The sequence below is a fragment of the Taeniopygia guttata genome, chromosome 1, assembly GCF_048771995.1.
Source record: "Taeniopygia guttata chromosome 1, bTaeGut7.mat, whole genome shotgun sequence".
NCBI lineage: Eukaryota > Metazoa > Chordata > Aves > Passeriformes > Estrildidae > Taeniopygia > Taeniopygia guttata.
The window spans coordinates 61840257-61853781 of NC_133024.1; the positions used below are offsets into that span (position 1 = coordinate 61840257).

Sequence of the window (13525 nt, forward strand, 5' to 3'; positions counted from 1 at the left end):
GCTAACAAATCAGTTCTGCCCCTCCCCTTGTAAAATCTGCCACAGACTGAATGGATTCAGTGGATTAAGGGAGGACTTTTTTTTTCCTTTTTTTTTTTTTTTTTTTTTTTTGGCTGGGTGAGATCTTCGTTCACATCTACATGGATGGATATTTGTATTTCTGTAAGTGATGGTGAAAGAGATTGGTGTTCACTTCCAAAAACAATAACAAATAGACAACAGAAGTGCACCCACAACTTTTCCCTTCACTTTCACCTTACAGACACTACCACTCAGCTTTTCTACATCAGCATTTCCTCACAAGCAGCATTCAAAATGCTTCTAACGCTCCTTTTGCATCATTACAAAAATTCTCATCAGGTTGGAAACGACCCGTCGCCCGTTTCTGTGTGTAATTTCAAAGTTGTTGTTGTATTTGATGTAATGAACAAGTGCCAGGCAGCACTGAGGGAGGCTGGAGAAAGCTCAGTTCAGTGAAAGACTTCAAATAAAAGGCTGTAACAGCGGACGTTCCGAGGCCGCACGGATAGTGAGAACGTCCTTACATCCAAGAGTCTCTCTTAACTCCCACTGGACTCGGGGCGCTGCACCTTTAGTCCAGGAAGCACCGAAGTGCCACGGCGAAGGAGCTGACGTAGTTTCTGAGCGGCAGCCCCAGCCCGCGGTATCCCGCGCGGCGGACGGCTGTGCCCGCGGGCCGGGCTGGCTGGAAGCAGCGGGCGCGGCGGGCGGCGCCTCCCGCGGCGCGGGGCGGGGGCCGGGCCGGCCGAGCGGCCGCTGCTCTCGCCGCTCTCGCCGCTCTCGCTGCGGCTGCCGCTGCTCTCGCTGTCGCGGCTCTCTCTGCCGCACACGGTGGGCGGCACAGGCGGCAGCGCCGCTCCCAGCGGGCGGCAGGGCGGGCGCGGAGCCCCCAGCCCCGCCATGGAGAAGCAGCCCGGCGGCGAGGACGAGTGCGTGGACTCGGGAGCGGAGACGGGCGGGTGAGTGCGGCGGCTCTCCCGGGCCGGCGGCAGCTCCCGCCCGGCCCGCGGGCTGCACTTGTTGCCGGCGGCCGCCGCCGAGCGCGTCCCGGCAGCGGCGAGGCTGGGGCAGGGCTGGGGCGGCGGCTTCGTGTCCCGGGCAGAGCTCCCCTCCGGCAGCGGGGCCCGGCGCCCCGGCAGCACCCCGCTCAGCGCCGAATCTCCTTGCCTTGCCTTTCCTTTCCTGCGCTCCTGGGACTCGGTCCGGCGTGACCCCGAGGAGGCATCACCCTGCTCCGACTGCCCCTGGGAGTTCGCGTTCCCCCTCGGTGAAGCAATCCCCACCGCCCTCCCGCTACACACGGGGAGGAGGACACGGACAGATCGTGGCTGTGGACTTTAAGTTTGAGCTCCAAAGTGTGTGATGGCCCGGCTCCGCGGGCTGCAGATGCGCTGGTCAGGGCTTGGTGCCGCACCAATCCTGTATCCCAGGGATTGTGCGGCTGGGGATAGTCTGAGCGCGTGTCCAGGACCTATCCTTTCCTTCTGGAAGTGACATCCACACAGCATCAGGCAGAGAGAGTTGACTCCTCAGAAGGACCATTGAGAGCCTTCTACAAAAGCAAGTTCGATTTGCAGAGGGTTGCTGTTGTGATTCTTGTTGTGATACTCAGCATGCTAGCCTGTGAACTGCTGTAAACTTTGTTGGTAGTGTTATCTCAGTCAAGGAGACTTTTTTTTCCCCTCTGACTTCATGACTCTGCTGCCAGGAATGTGCTGTGTTTCTTAGCTGGATGACTTCTCCTAAATTAATGGAGCTGCAAGGGATGATCCATGGGATCTCCCATTCAGCTCACACCTTCAGCCCATCTCTGTGGGAGAGAAAGGGAAGTGCTTTCAAGCCTGTCCTACATGCTTTCCTACATGCTGCTGCCTCGAGATCTTGTCAGGAATGGCAGTGAGCCTTTGCTCCTCTTGTGGCTCCAGAAGGGCAAAAAGAGGTTGCATACCCCTGCTAAGGCTGTTCTTTCCTGTGTCTTCCTTCGCACTCCTTGCTCCTCCAGCTGTTTCTCTCCAAGCTCCTTGCCTGGTGCATCTCCCTTGGCCTCTAGTCTGACTTGCAAAACTGTAAAGGTAATTCTCTGCACAGTGGTGTCAGGTGCACCACACCAAAACTGAAGTAGCAATATTGCAAATAAAAATCTAAAGGGTGAAAAAAGTATATGGTAATCTTTTTCATACATCCAGCTAGTAATTAAAATAATTTTTTAATCTCTTCTGTAGTCCGAGAAGTTAAAGACTTCTCCTATCACCTTATATTGTAGGCACACTTAACAGTAAAAACTTTAAAATATTTTATGTGACATAAGCTCAACGGAAAAAAAAATCCAGGCTTCTTTTCCAGATATAGGTTAGTCCCCATTAGGGATGTGGATAAGAGGAAGACAAAGTAATCAGTGAATTCATGCCTGGTTCAAAGCTCAAAAACCCCTTGACTGCTCAAGTCACTCATAATTTGCTGTGTTTATCTGGAATGGAAAAACCTGGGTTTCCTTGGGACAGGCACTTGGAAGGATTTGACCCAGCTGGTGACATTAGCCTTTAGACCTCATGGACCAGCGTGACAGCTGCTTGTGTCTGGTGTTGATGAGGTGCTAAAGCTGTAGATTTTATGAAGTGTCTCTGTCCCATGTGTGACACTGGAAATTATGGGTTGGTGGAAGAGTCTGTCTGAGGAATTTGGACAATGACATATGGCAATTAATAACTCCAGTGCTTTGCACTGACGTTTATTTTGAAAAGCAATGGGTCTCTGCATTTCAATTATTATTTTTAGTTTTGTTTAGCAGCTATTTAATTTTGATAAACATATTGCGTATGTCTCTTTCACAATGTTTATATTTCAGCTTTCTCACCAAACCAACTGTTCACAGCACTTGCTTTTCCCTGTTACCAGATCTGCTATTTGCTTTGTCTCAGTCCCATCACCGCTATTACTAAACTAAACTGTATTCCTTTTTCTCCAATTACTCAATGGTAAAAAAAAAAAAAAAAAAAAAAAAAATTAATTAACTATTCTGAGCTTCAACAATCATCCTCTGAAAGAATGAGGAACAACTGTCAGAGTGATTCAGTACCAGTTTTGCATGGAGTGGTCGCTTTCTGTCACTCAGGGAACAATGGTGGACAGTGACTGTAGTAACTCCAGGCACTGCACGCCCTTGTCATCTCAATGATTGTACATAATGATGTGTGAGCTCTTACACAGAGCCTGGGCTGCTGAAGCTGCTTAGAGCAGCTAACAAATTGAACACATCAAGTACTCCACAGGGCATATGTTGCTTAAGGTTTTGTTGTGGCTGCCAGCTACAAAAGCAGGCAAAACTCTCTGCTAAAGGCAAGATCAATTACAATTCAAACCCTTCATTTTCCTAATCCTTTTGAAAATATGTTCCTCTTACTGCATTTGGCTTGGTAAATAGGGTTGGCAAAGAGTCTGCTGAACAAAAATAGCATATTTGGAGTTCCTGAATCCAATAAGAATGGATTGAGCTGATGTTGTCAAGTACCTAAATAAAGGGTGTAGAACGTATAAGCCAATTAGTTTATATTGGCTGTTTATTAACGAGATTTGAAATAGTTTGACCATCCTTGATCTAAGAGACTTTGCCTATACAAGTTGTATCTTCTCAGGAAACATATTTTGGGAGTTTTTAGTATAAGAACCTTATTTCATCTGCTACTGAAAATTTTAGTACAGAAGTATGGCATACAAAGCTTTCTCTGGTAATAGTTTCAGTAGTGGATTTGTACTATAAAACCTGTCATTTTAGGAAGAATAAAAAAGTCCTTATTTGGCCTTTTATTAGAAAGAAAACAGAGAAGAAAAACCAGTAGAAGAAAGATTGAAGGCAGGATAAATGTATGCATTTACAGAACTGTAGCTGAATAGCAAAGAAAAACGAAAAAGTGAAAAACTAACAGTTACTTAAAATGAATTTTCGAAACATTTATTTTAATGTTTTCTTCATTTTACAAGCCATGCAAATGCTATTATTTCACTGTCCTTGAACAGCGGAGCAAAGATGACAAACTATGACAATTTGGAAGTTGTTAGGCATGCCTGATTTTGAGGCAACGATTCAGATTGGCTACCACTGGCATCCAGGACAAAGCATCAGCTCAATTCATTGCATTCAGGACCAATATCCCAAGTGAATGTGGAAAAGCAGGTAGTTTCTCAGTTCTAAACATCAATTTCTAAACATTTCAACATCCATGATAGTTCCCAGCACAAGTTAACTTGTTTGCTTAGACAGCTGTAAGAGCCCATGTCTTAAAAGGTTTACACTTTAATCATTACATTACTGATTGTCTCAAAGTTTGCCTAAACATGTAATTTTTTTCCCCACTTTAAAATTATTTAAATTTTTGAGAAGTTATAATTTTTATTTTAATTTGTTACTTACCCACTTATATTTCAAATAAATAATCAATCTTTTTAGAGAAAGTGGAGATATTGCTGAAGTACCAGGTGGGGAAGTTTTTTTATATAAGTTTAAAATGTAAACATTGATGATGCAAACTGAATTAAACAGTAGTTAATTGTTGAGTATTTGATGAATTTTAGGAAGGTTGTTTATAGTATTTTTTAGTAGTAGGCAACTGCAACAAAACAGTACAACAAGATATAGAGAAATTCATTTCAAAACAGATAAAAGAGATGTTTGAAGTTTATGACATTGTACCATGCAACAGCGATTTGTAACATATACTTAGCAAAATCTGATGCTGTTTGGTTACAATTAATTTTCATGGTGCTTGGTGCCTCCTTTTCATTTTCTCCTGTCTCACATTCCTCAAATTAATTATGCAGAGGTTATGCTCATTTTTGGAGTGTGCTATACTTTTTTTGTTTTCCTTATGGCTCTCCCTAGCTGCATGTGTGATCCTGGCCAAATCACAAATTATTTGAACCTCTGTTAACTTATCTCTTAAGCAGATCAAGAAAGCCTTTCTTTAATTATTGCAGTTCAGTAAAAGGTGTGAGGTTCTAAAGCAGAAAATATTGTTAATAGAAGGTAAAGCAGCCAATATAGATATATATATTAAGTTGTACCCCCCCTTAGAGGTAAAATATCAATAACACTGTAATCCACTTGTGTCCTCAGCCAGAATGGATCACTTAAATTATCAAATGAATAGTTGAATGATTTATTGGGGTGAGAGGTTGCTTTCATGTCTCATGTTTCTGGCTTTAAGGAATTCAACACTTACAACTTCGTATGACAATCCTTCAAGCTGACACGTCGGTCACTTGTCACGTATTTCATCCGTCTATGAGAAACTCTCAGGAACACAAACCACTAATGAAAGCTGTTTTAAGGCTTATTTTTATATTGGGTCTTCTTTAGTTTTGGTTTTGGGGGTTTTGCTGTGGGGTTTTTTTTGACACTTTTACTTCATGTATAGGCCCATCAGTTCAGATATGTCATGATACTCAAGTTGTCTCTGATTTGATGTTTGAATAATGTGAAGTTGGGCTGTTTGTCACAAACTGGAGTTGAGGCACATTTCCAAAGAGATTTTCTCAGTGAAGCAAAGTTGTTTGGTTGAACATTGGGGCAGACAGACCTGAGAGTGCCAGGCACTGGAGCAAGGCTCTGACAGCAAGGTTGAAACAGACTTTAGATCTCTCTCTGGAGGCCATGAGCTCTGTGCTGATACCCATAATTTTTAGGTCCCTGCAAGCTGCGAGGCTCACCTCAGCTAAATGTAGCTGTGTGAAAGTTTGATGTTTGGTATAAATAAGGCTTCTTCTGTTGTTAATTAAGAAAATCAGGACCTCAGGAGGATAACTCAGGCCCTGGCCTGGGATGTGTGGCTAGATGCCACCTGATGTGTCCCTCTGGGAGTGCTCTGTGAGGGAGTGGGGAGCAGGGTGTGCAGCCAGGTGTACTCACTAAATCACAGGGTGGTCCTGCCTCATCAGCTGCTTTTTGGAAGATGACAAACAACTTTTCAAACCTTATGCAACAATGGTGTCTCTCACGTGGGGTCTCAAACATTGCTGTTGGAAATAAGCTTTGGAGTGTAGTGGTTAGAGCTGCCCAACGGGAATCCGTCACTTGTCTTTCACATCTGTCTGTCACTTCCCTAGAAATCCAGAGCAAGGAGTTTAGAGACAAGTTGCTGTGAGTAATTCCATTTCAGTCATCTTGACTGCACAAGTATCATGAGGTTAACAGATTTGTGCTGGACTGGTATTAGTGAAGCAGATTGTATTATGACCTGCAGGAATTTGGTGATAAGAGACCCAAGACAGAACTATAGAACCAAATCTTCTAATTCATGCCTGGGACTTTAGCTGCTATTAAATACTCCCATGTGCCCTGTGGAGCATTTTATGAGAGAGGGAAGGAAAAGAAGCTGTTAAATACAGTACTTAGTATGAAATAATGAAATGTGCCAGAAGTCTAGGTAGAGAAGGCATGGGAAATATGAATCCAGCAGGTTCTATTCCATCGGTCCTAGGCAAGCAAAGCATGCAGGGAGCAGAAGAGATTGTTAACTTTCCACTATTTCATTTTGGGAAGTGGGATTAAGGAGCCCTTGCAATGGAGACCATGGGCATATGGAGGTATAGTATTATGTTAGAATTATTTGAGATGTGTTTTTTTTACACAGTAGGCTGCCTTTGGGGATGTTGCACAGCTCAGAGACCTTGGTACCACCCACGCCAGTGCATTAAACAGCATGTAAGGGTGTCCCTGAGCACAGGACAGAGTTGTCCATATTGTTGAATCCTTAAAATGGTTTGATGGCATCTGTTTAAATGGGGCCATCTAGCCGTTTCCCATATCTTTCCTGGTGTGTACATCACCCAGAAGTTTTACCATAGGCCAGGAACTTGTTTTGCCACGTTGCCATGGTTCAGGGATCATTCCCAGCAGACAGCTTGCCAGGATGTTTTGGAAGGCAAGAGGTTTCACTGCTACAGGTGCAGACTGTTTCACAGCCCTTGGCCTGGGTCCCAGGCGGTTCCCCTGGGACTGTTTGTTTATGGCTGCAGCTGTCAGTGCTGTAGCTGTGCTAACGTGGTGCTGTGCCACGGCTGATCAGCGTGCCCAAGGAACCCAAGCACTGTGTGATGCTGGAGGAGCTGCATTGCTTGTGTGAGCCAGAGCTGTAAAATAGCCATGTTCTTACCAAAGAAACAGGCTTACAGTGTTTTTAGGTACCACATTCAGCAACTGCAAGTTGCACTAGTAGATTTTGCTGGTATTCAGTGGAATGCTTCCCTCTCTTGGATATTTTGAGGTTCTGTATTACCAATCAGCAGTGAGAGATGCACACAGATCTCAGAGGATTGTTCAATATCTTTTGTGCTCCTGATGCTCTTACCATGTCTAATAATGCACAAGTCTGATCCTTCAATGGTGGTAATAGGAACTGAGGTCCCACCTTTATCACAAGCTTCTGCATTCCTATTTTAATGTCTCTTGACATCTTCACAACTCCTCTTTGCTGGTGGGCTGGCCATTGAGCACACATTCTTCACAGACTGATGTGTCTTTTGACTGAGCTATAAGCCTACATTTTCAGTACCTCACACTGTTTCAATACCCTGTTTGATAATTTTTCTTCTCATTATGTGCCTATAAAGGGAGCAGTCCTCTATTTGTTCACTTTCTGTTGTGGATGTTTTTTTCCTTTTATCTATAATCTAACATCTATCAGAGGAAATAGCTTGCTGCAAGACCATGTAACAGACCTGGAACCTCTGAGCCCCAGTGTGGTCCCAGGTGTCACCATTAAAGCACATGAGTGCTTTACTCTTGAGTTATCCTATTGGGAAAAGCCTCTTCCAAGGGAAATAATAGAAGCTAATACTCAGGATGTTTAAAACAGGAACAGAAAAGAAACAGAAAAGAACAGAAAAGAACACAGTTACTTGATGTCCACAGAGCCTGTATGCCCCAGGAGATGTTTATTTCAGTACTTGATTTTTCTAATGCATGATTTTGTCAAAGGGAATGTTGTGTGTGTTCTAGTCTAACAAGCTTAAAAGACTTACACTAACTTCAGAATTTAGTATCCTAAATAGATAACTGTAAAGAAAAAAAAAATATAATTTATAAGCTACTTACCAATGCACGCCATGAATCTGAATTGTTTCTTCTAATATTTTGAGAACAATAATGATTTTGCTAGCACTGCTTTTTCTTTATTCTTAATGACTAGATTCAAAGCAAAGAAAGAAGCTGGAGGGAGAACAAAAAGTGAATCAGGTTGTCTCTGAGAGCACACAGAGAGACTCATATTCATCCCATCTAATTTTAGACACATGGTCTAGGGTTCTATATTAGAAATGTGGTTTCTGTAGGCTTCTTGTCTAGGCAACAGCCAGGGAGAGATACTTCTGACTTCTCTTTTCATTGACAATAGAGGGAGCTTAGGAAGGGTACAGCCCTCATTTCAGTACCTGAGGTTGACATAAGCCTTTGAGCCTAATTACCTTTTTTTAATTTGTGGATGTCAGTTTTGCAGCAAACATTAATTAAGTATTAGCTTGAACCATATTAGAACTACAAAAAAAAAAAAACCCAAAAAAAAAAACAAACCCCTGCTATACAATTATAAAGCCTATTAAAATGTGTATGTGCAATTAGTCTCCAAGCACACTGTTGTCTCCTTGTCTCCTCCTTTCTCACCCTCCATCTTTTTATTTTTCCACTTGTTTAATTTTTCAATCCAGCATGTGCATAGACTGCTACTCCCTCAGTTCAGGACTCATTAGTTCTCCATGTCCTATAATGTGCCTGCAGCACTTTGGGATAATAAAATAACAGTGTGAAGTAATAGAATACTGTTCCAGCTTGCAGTAAGCAAAAGGCAAAATGTTGTCTCGCTTCCATCCGAAATACAAGCAGTGCAGATTCATTTTGAATTAGCTGCCAACTGCTAAATGCAGATACATTGAAGGACAGCCCCAGGCTGTGTTCAAACAGAAGTGCAGACTAAATGAATTCTTGCCTGGGATGCTTGGAGGCAGCTGGATGTATATTGCTTGCCTCTAGGCTTATTAAGAGTGACATGTTCCACAGTTTTCACACCCTTTCAAATATACATGGTGCCAAATGACACTGATGTGACTTGCTGCTGAAAATATTATGTGGTTTTATGGGCTGCACAGCACCTTAGCCAGCCCCTGGCATCACTTTCCCTTGGTCCCTGCCCAGAGCCAGACCAGTGGTGTGTACATTGCTCAGAAGTAGGAATAAGAAGGTCTCCTTCTCTGCTTATGTTGATGTCCAGGCTTTAGAAAGATAAATTAGAATTTATCAGTCAGTAAAATTGCTCTGGTAAATTACAGGACTTGATGTGCTTCAGTGCTCTCATATCTAGGGAGAGGTTAGCAAAGCTTGGGGAAAAGGATGTGCTGCTGATAGTGGGCACAAAGAACACAGAATTCACGGGCCACAGGACATTTGGCAGAACTCGCAAGATAAGGAAGAAACTTAATAAAGCAAACTAATTTCAGCAACTGTGCTGAAGTCAGCTCTAACTGGGCAGAAAAAAAATTCACTGGGGGAGAGGCTGACCATTGACTCCCACCCACTGACTCAGGTAACCCACTGACTCAAGAGGCAGGCTGATCCTGGCATGGGAAGTGAGAGAATCATGTTACCCACCAAAGCTAGAATACTGATCAGTAACAGAGCTGGATGACTTGTAGCCAAGGAGCCCTGATTTCTTTGCTTGCTAAAATACATGAGTGGCATGGAGCTTTGATGATTGGGGACCCAGCCTGTTGTGGGCCACACCATCTCCCTGCGTTGCACAAGCTAGGCAAAAGAAATGGGAATATCTCATCTTGGTGTGTAAATTGGTGCTGCACATGGGGCAGTGAGCCCACATCCAGGATAACAATGTCATTACTGCCCCTGCCCTTCCCAGCTACATTGGAGTCCTGGGGGTGATTGTTTGAGGTGTAGCACTTGGTTCATGGAGGAGGTGTTGTGGAGCAGCTCTGTTATGGGGTGCCTGAGAGTGGCTGCTAATGATCTAAACCTGTGGTCTCTGCCAGTGGGACAAAGATGTTTCCTTGCTCCTTGGCCTTATCAAAGTGGCTGGGGGTACAGGATTAGCAAAGAAGAGTAAGTCAGGGAGAGCTGCAAGCCCCCACCAGCAACTCTTTCCCCAGCATTGCCCAGATCTTTTCCAAAAACTATGAAAACCTCATGGCACTTGATGGTCTTGGTGAGTCATTTTTCATGAGTTTTGTGAAAAATTCAGGTTGTGTCCTCTTTTAGTAGTGCAGAATTGGCAAGAGTTTGGGGTAGTTCCTCATCATTTTCTCAACTAACCAGTAGTTTTGGCATCTGATCTGCAGAGTACTGAGTGCAAAGCTCTGAAATATGGGGATAACTGTAATTGCTTTTTTCTTCTGCAGAGATATGTCTACATTAAAATCAAAAACAGATACTATAGATTGTCGGAATCTGAGGTATTGATGATTCCGAGATTGTAGAAAGTCTCTGTCTTTCTGCCCCGTTGCCAAAGAAGAAGCCATAATTCGTCTGTGCTGTTTTCAAGGTTGTTTATTTTTGCTTATCTATAACAAGTTCTGCTGCCCTGCCGCAGGTCTGTCCTCCAGGGCAGCGTGTGGGGCTCTGCCCCTCAGTGGGATGGTACAAACATTATATACCAGAAACTACGTGTGCTATATTTACAATAATGTGCCAATATCTATCATCTACGTTGAACAGTGGGTCCCCAGCCAAAACCAATAGAAAAATGCCAACACTACAGTGAAACATGGAGGGCATGAAGAAGGAGAAAAAGGACAAGACACACCCAGTTCCCTCCATCTTGTCCACCTTTGAACCCCTAATCTAGAATCCTAAAATTTTACTTTTGCACCTGTGCCACACTTAATTATTACTCATATCAAACACTCAGAGCTTGTAATTCATCCTGTAAGATTGAAAGCTCTTTTCCATGGACAGAGATCAGAGACAGTGTCTCTCGGGGCTCTGTACAGGGGGGTTTCTGACCCCCTGCCAGAGTCCCAGGCCCTCCAGGGCAGCCAAAGGAAAGCCCTGGATTCCCACAATAGATATATGGAATTGATGTCCTTTATTCCCTTGGTTGCCTGAGAGCCTAGGGTATGAGCATATCCTGAGAATAGGCTTAGATGGTATCTACTTCCACACACATCTCTTGGGAGTCAAGGCTCTTTAAGTTTCTTTAATTTTACACAATGTTGCAAATGTGCTGCAACTATTATATAAAACAAATATTTAGGCTTGAATCCAAGAGCTGTGTCAGGACTCCCGAGCACTTTCCCTGTTCGGGGCACTGCAGGGCACATGTGCCATATGTTTATGGTGGCAGGGTGCTCTGGTCGGGGACCCAGCAAGTGTGAGGGTAGAGGCTGTGTAGCTGTGAACTCCAAACCCAGACACTCAAAGGTTGGGTCTCAGCACTGGAAATGATTTTTTTTTTTTCCCTTAAATTTTAAGTGGTGGCATGTCTGTTTTACCTTATTATTTCTGAATCTTCAGGACATAGAGGGGTTATGTTTTAATCAGTTCAGAATGGGGTTTTCAGGAGTTTGGGGTTATATGCAGCCAAAAAATTTAATTGCACTGCTGCTCAAAACATTCAGCTTCTCTGGCTTTCTCCCAGATAATCCAGTATGCCCTGAACTAGAACCAATGGCTGTGTCATTTTATTGACATGTCTTCAAAGAAAAATGGTCCTACTAAAGCAAAAGTTTTACCATCTAAATGTTTATATTTTGGCATTCTTTTTTTTTTCCCTTCTCTGACAGTTGTGGTTGTAGAACTATTAAAATTCTGCTCATCAAATAGATTTCTCTTAAAAAGAACTCCAAAAACATATTCTGCACAGCAGCATTTAGAGGACATAAAGTGAGGAAGGAGAGGAGCTGAGTCAAAGTCTAGTAGACTTCTACTCCTCACCTATGTCCGAAGCAGACTATTTCTTCCTTATGGAGATCCTTCTGAGCTTTTATTTTCACACCTAGAATTAGGTAGCATGAATAACCCCTAGATAAAAGCATAGTTACTCTTTATACTTACATATTTTCAAAATTCACATGAGACGCCAGTTTTTCTGAAGCAGTGTTCAAAACCTGTTCTAGTTATTCTCTTAGCACAAAAATAATGCTAAATGGGCATTAAACTATATCAATAAGCACTGTGATTTAGTTTTGTTAATTTTTTCATTATATCTTCTAGATTTAATACATTCTAATTAAAATCTTTGTCTTGCAGGTCTGAGTATAGCCGAATGTCCTCTACCAGCAGTGAGTATAACTTTGAGATTATTTTTTTAAGTGGATTATTATATTTTCTTTTATTCTCCTTGCTAATATTTATGAACATCAACCTGGTGTTATTGACAGAGTTCACTTTGACACAGTAAAGCCTCCATACCTTCTCTTCTTGGATCTATGTCTAGAAACAGTATAGAAAATTAAACTGTTTGAATATTTATGACCAAATACAAACCATGCGTAAAGTCCTAAATATTGTCGTTCACAAGGATGCAAGGCAAAATGAGAACAAAATCTATAGACACAGTGTGGGCCAGTGTGAATGGGCCCTCAGGCCAAAGGAGTTTGCAGTGATGAATGTCGTTGGAGTGTGGGAATGCAGGAATAATTGAATGTTTATTGTAAGCTGATGCCAACAAAGCACTTCAGAGCTACTCTAGTGAAGTCATTTTTTTATTTCAGAGATGGTAGATGCTCTAGTAAGTGCCACAGTCTTGCTAGATATTTACAATGCTAGTTGATTTTCAGGTTATCCAACTGATAAAAGACAAATTCCTGTGTCTGGATTATTTTTTCTTTATTTTTCACCAATGAAAAATGATGATTTTTTTTTTTAAGCAACAAGGAACACTTTCTCACTCCATCTACTTCCTTAGTTGTAGAACACACTGCATTCGCAGCACTTTGAAATGCAATAATGCTTATTCATGCATGATTGCTGGTATCTCTCCTTGTCCAAGTGCAAAGTGATGTCTGTCTTCCTGATTCAAACACAGACATGAGTTTTATTTATGCCAAGTGAGCACATCAAAAATTCCAAGATGACAAGTTGTGTTTTATAATCTGGATCTTTAAGCACCATGAAAATCAGAGGGGAAGAAAGCTGTCAGTTTTTTTCTCATTCACACATTCTGGCTGAAGTGTGGAGAGGGTTATTTTCCATCTCCCGTGGTCTTCACTGAAGGGTTTTAATTGATTTCAGCAAGAGCTGGATGAGACAGCATTCGTAATGTCTGACTCCTGAGCTGATGTGACTAGCAAGGAACTCGCTGTGTTTCCTCCATCTGCTCAGTGTGTGTGTCTGAGAAAGAGAGAATTTAGTGCAGCTTTTTCCTAAATTCAGTTGTTTAAATAGATTTTTGGATTCTCACTGTCAGGCATAATTTTTGAAATGATTGGGAGGCAAAATCCAGGCAATCAGTTTCTCTGTGATAGTGAAAGCATATTGGATTTGCCTGATTACACCAGATGTGTGTCA

The 13525-nt window shown here is 42.6% G+C and overlaps 1 protein-coding gene across 1 annotated transcript in view; it reads left to right on the forward strand.

The window, feature by feature from the left end:
- Nucleotides 1–784: 784 nt before the first annotated feature.
- The window catches only part of FAM124A (family with sequence similarity 124 member A), a 43589-nt gene continuing 30848 nt past the window's right edge, over nt 785–13525 (forward strand). Inside the window, exons 1-2 of the mRNA XM_012569669.5 lie at nt 785–980; nt 12266–12297. Coding sequence (XP_012425123.5) covers nt 922–980; nt 12266–12297 — 91 coding nt within the window. The 5' untranslated portion in view covers nt 785–921. The remainder of the gene's footprint in view (nt 981–12265; nt 12298–13525) is intronic.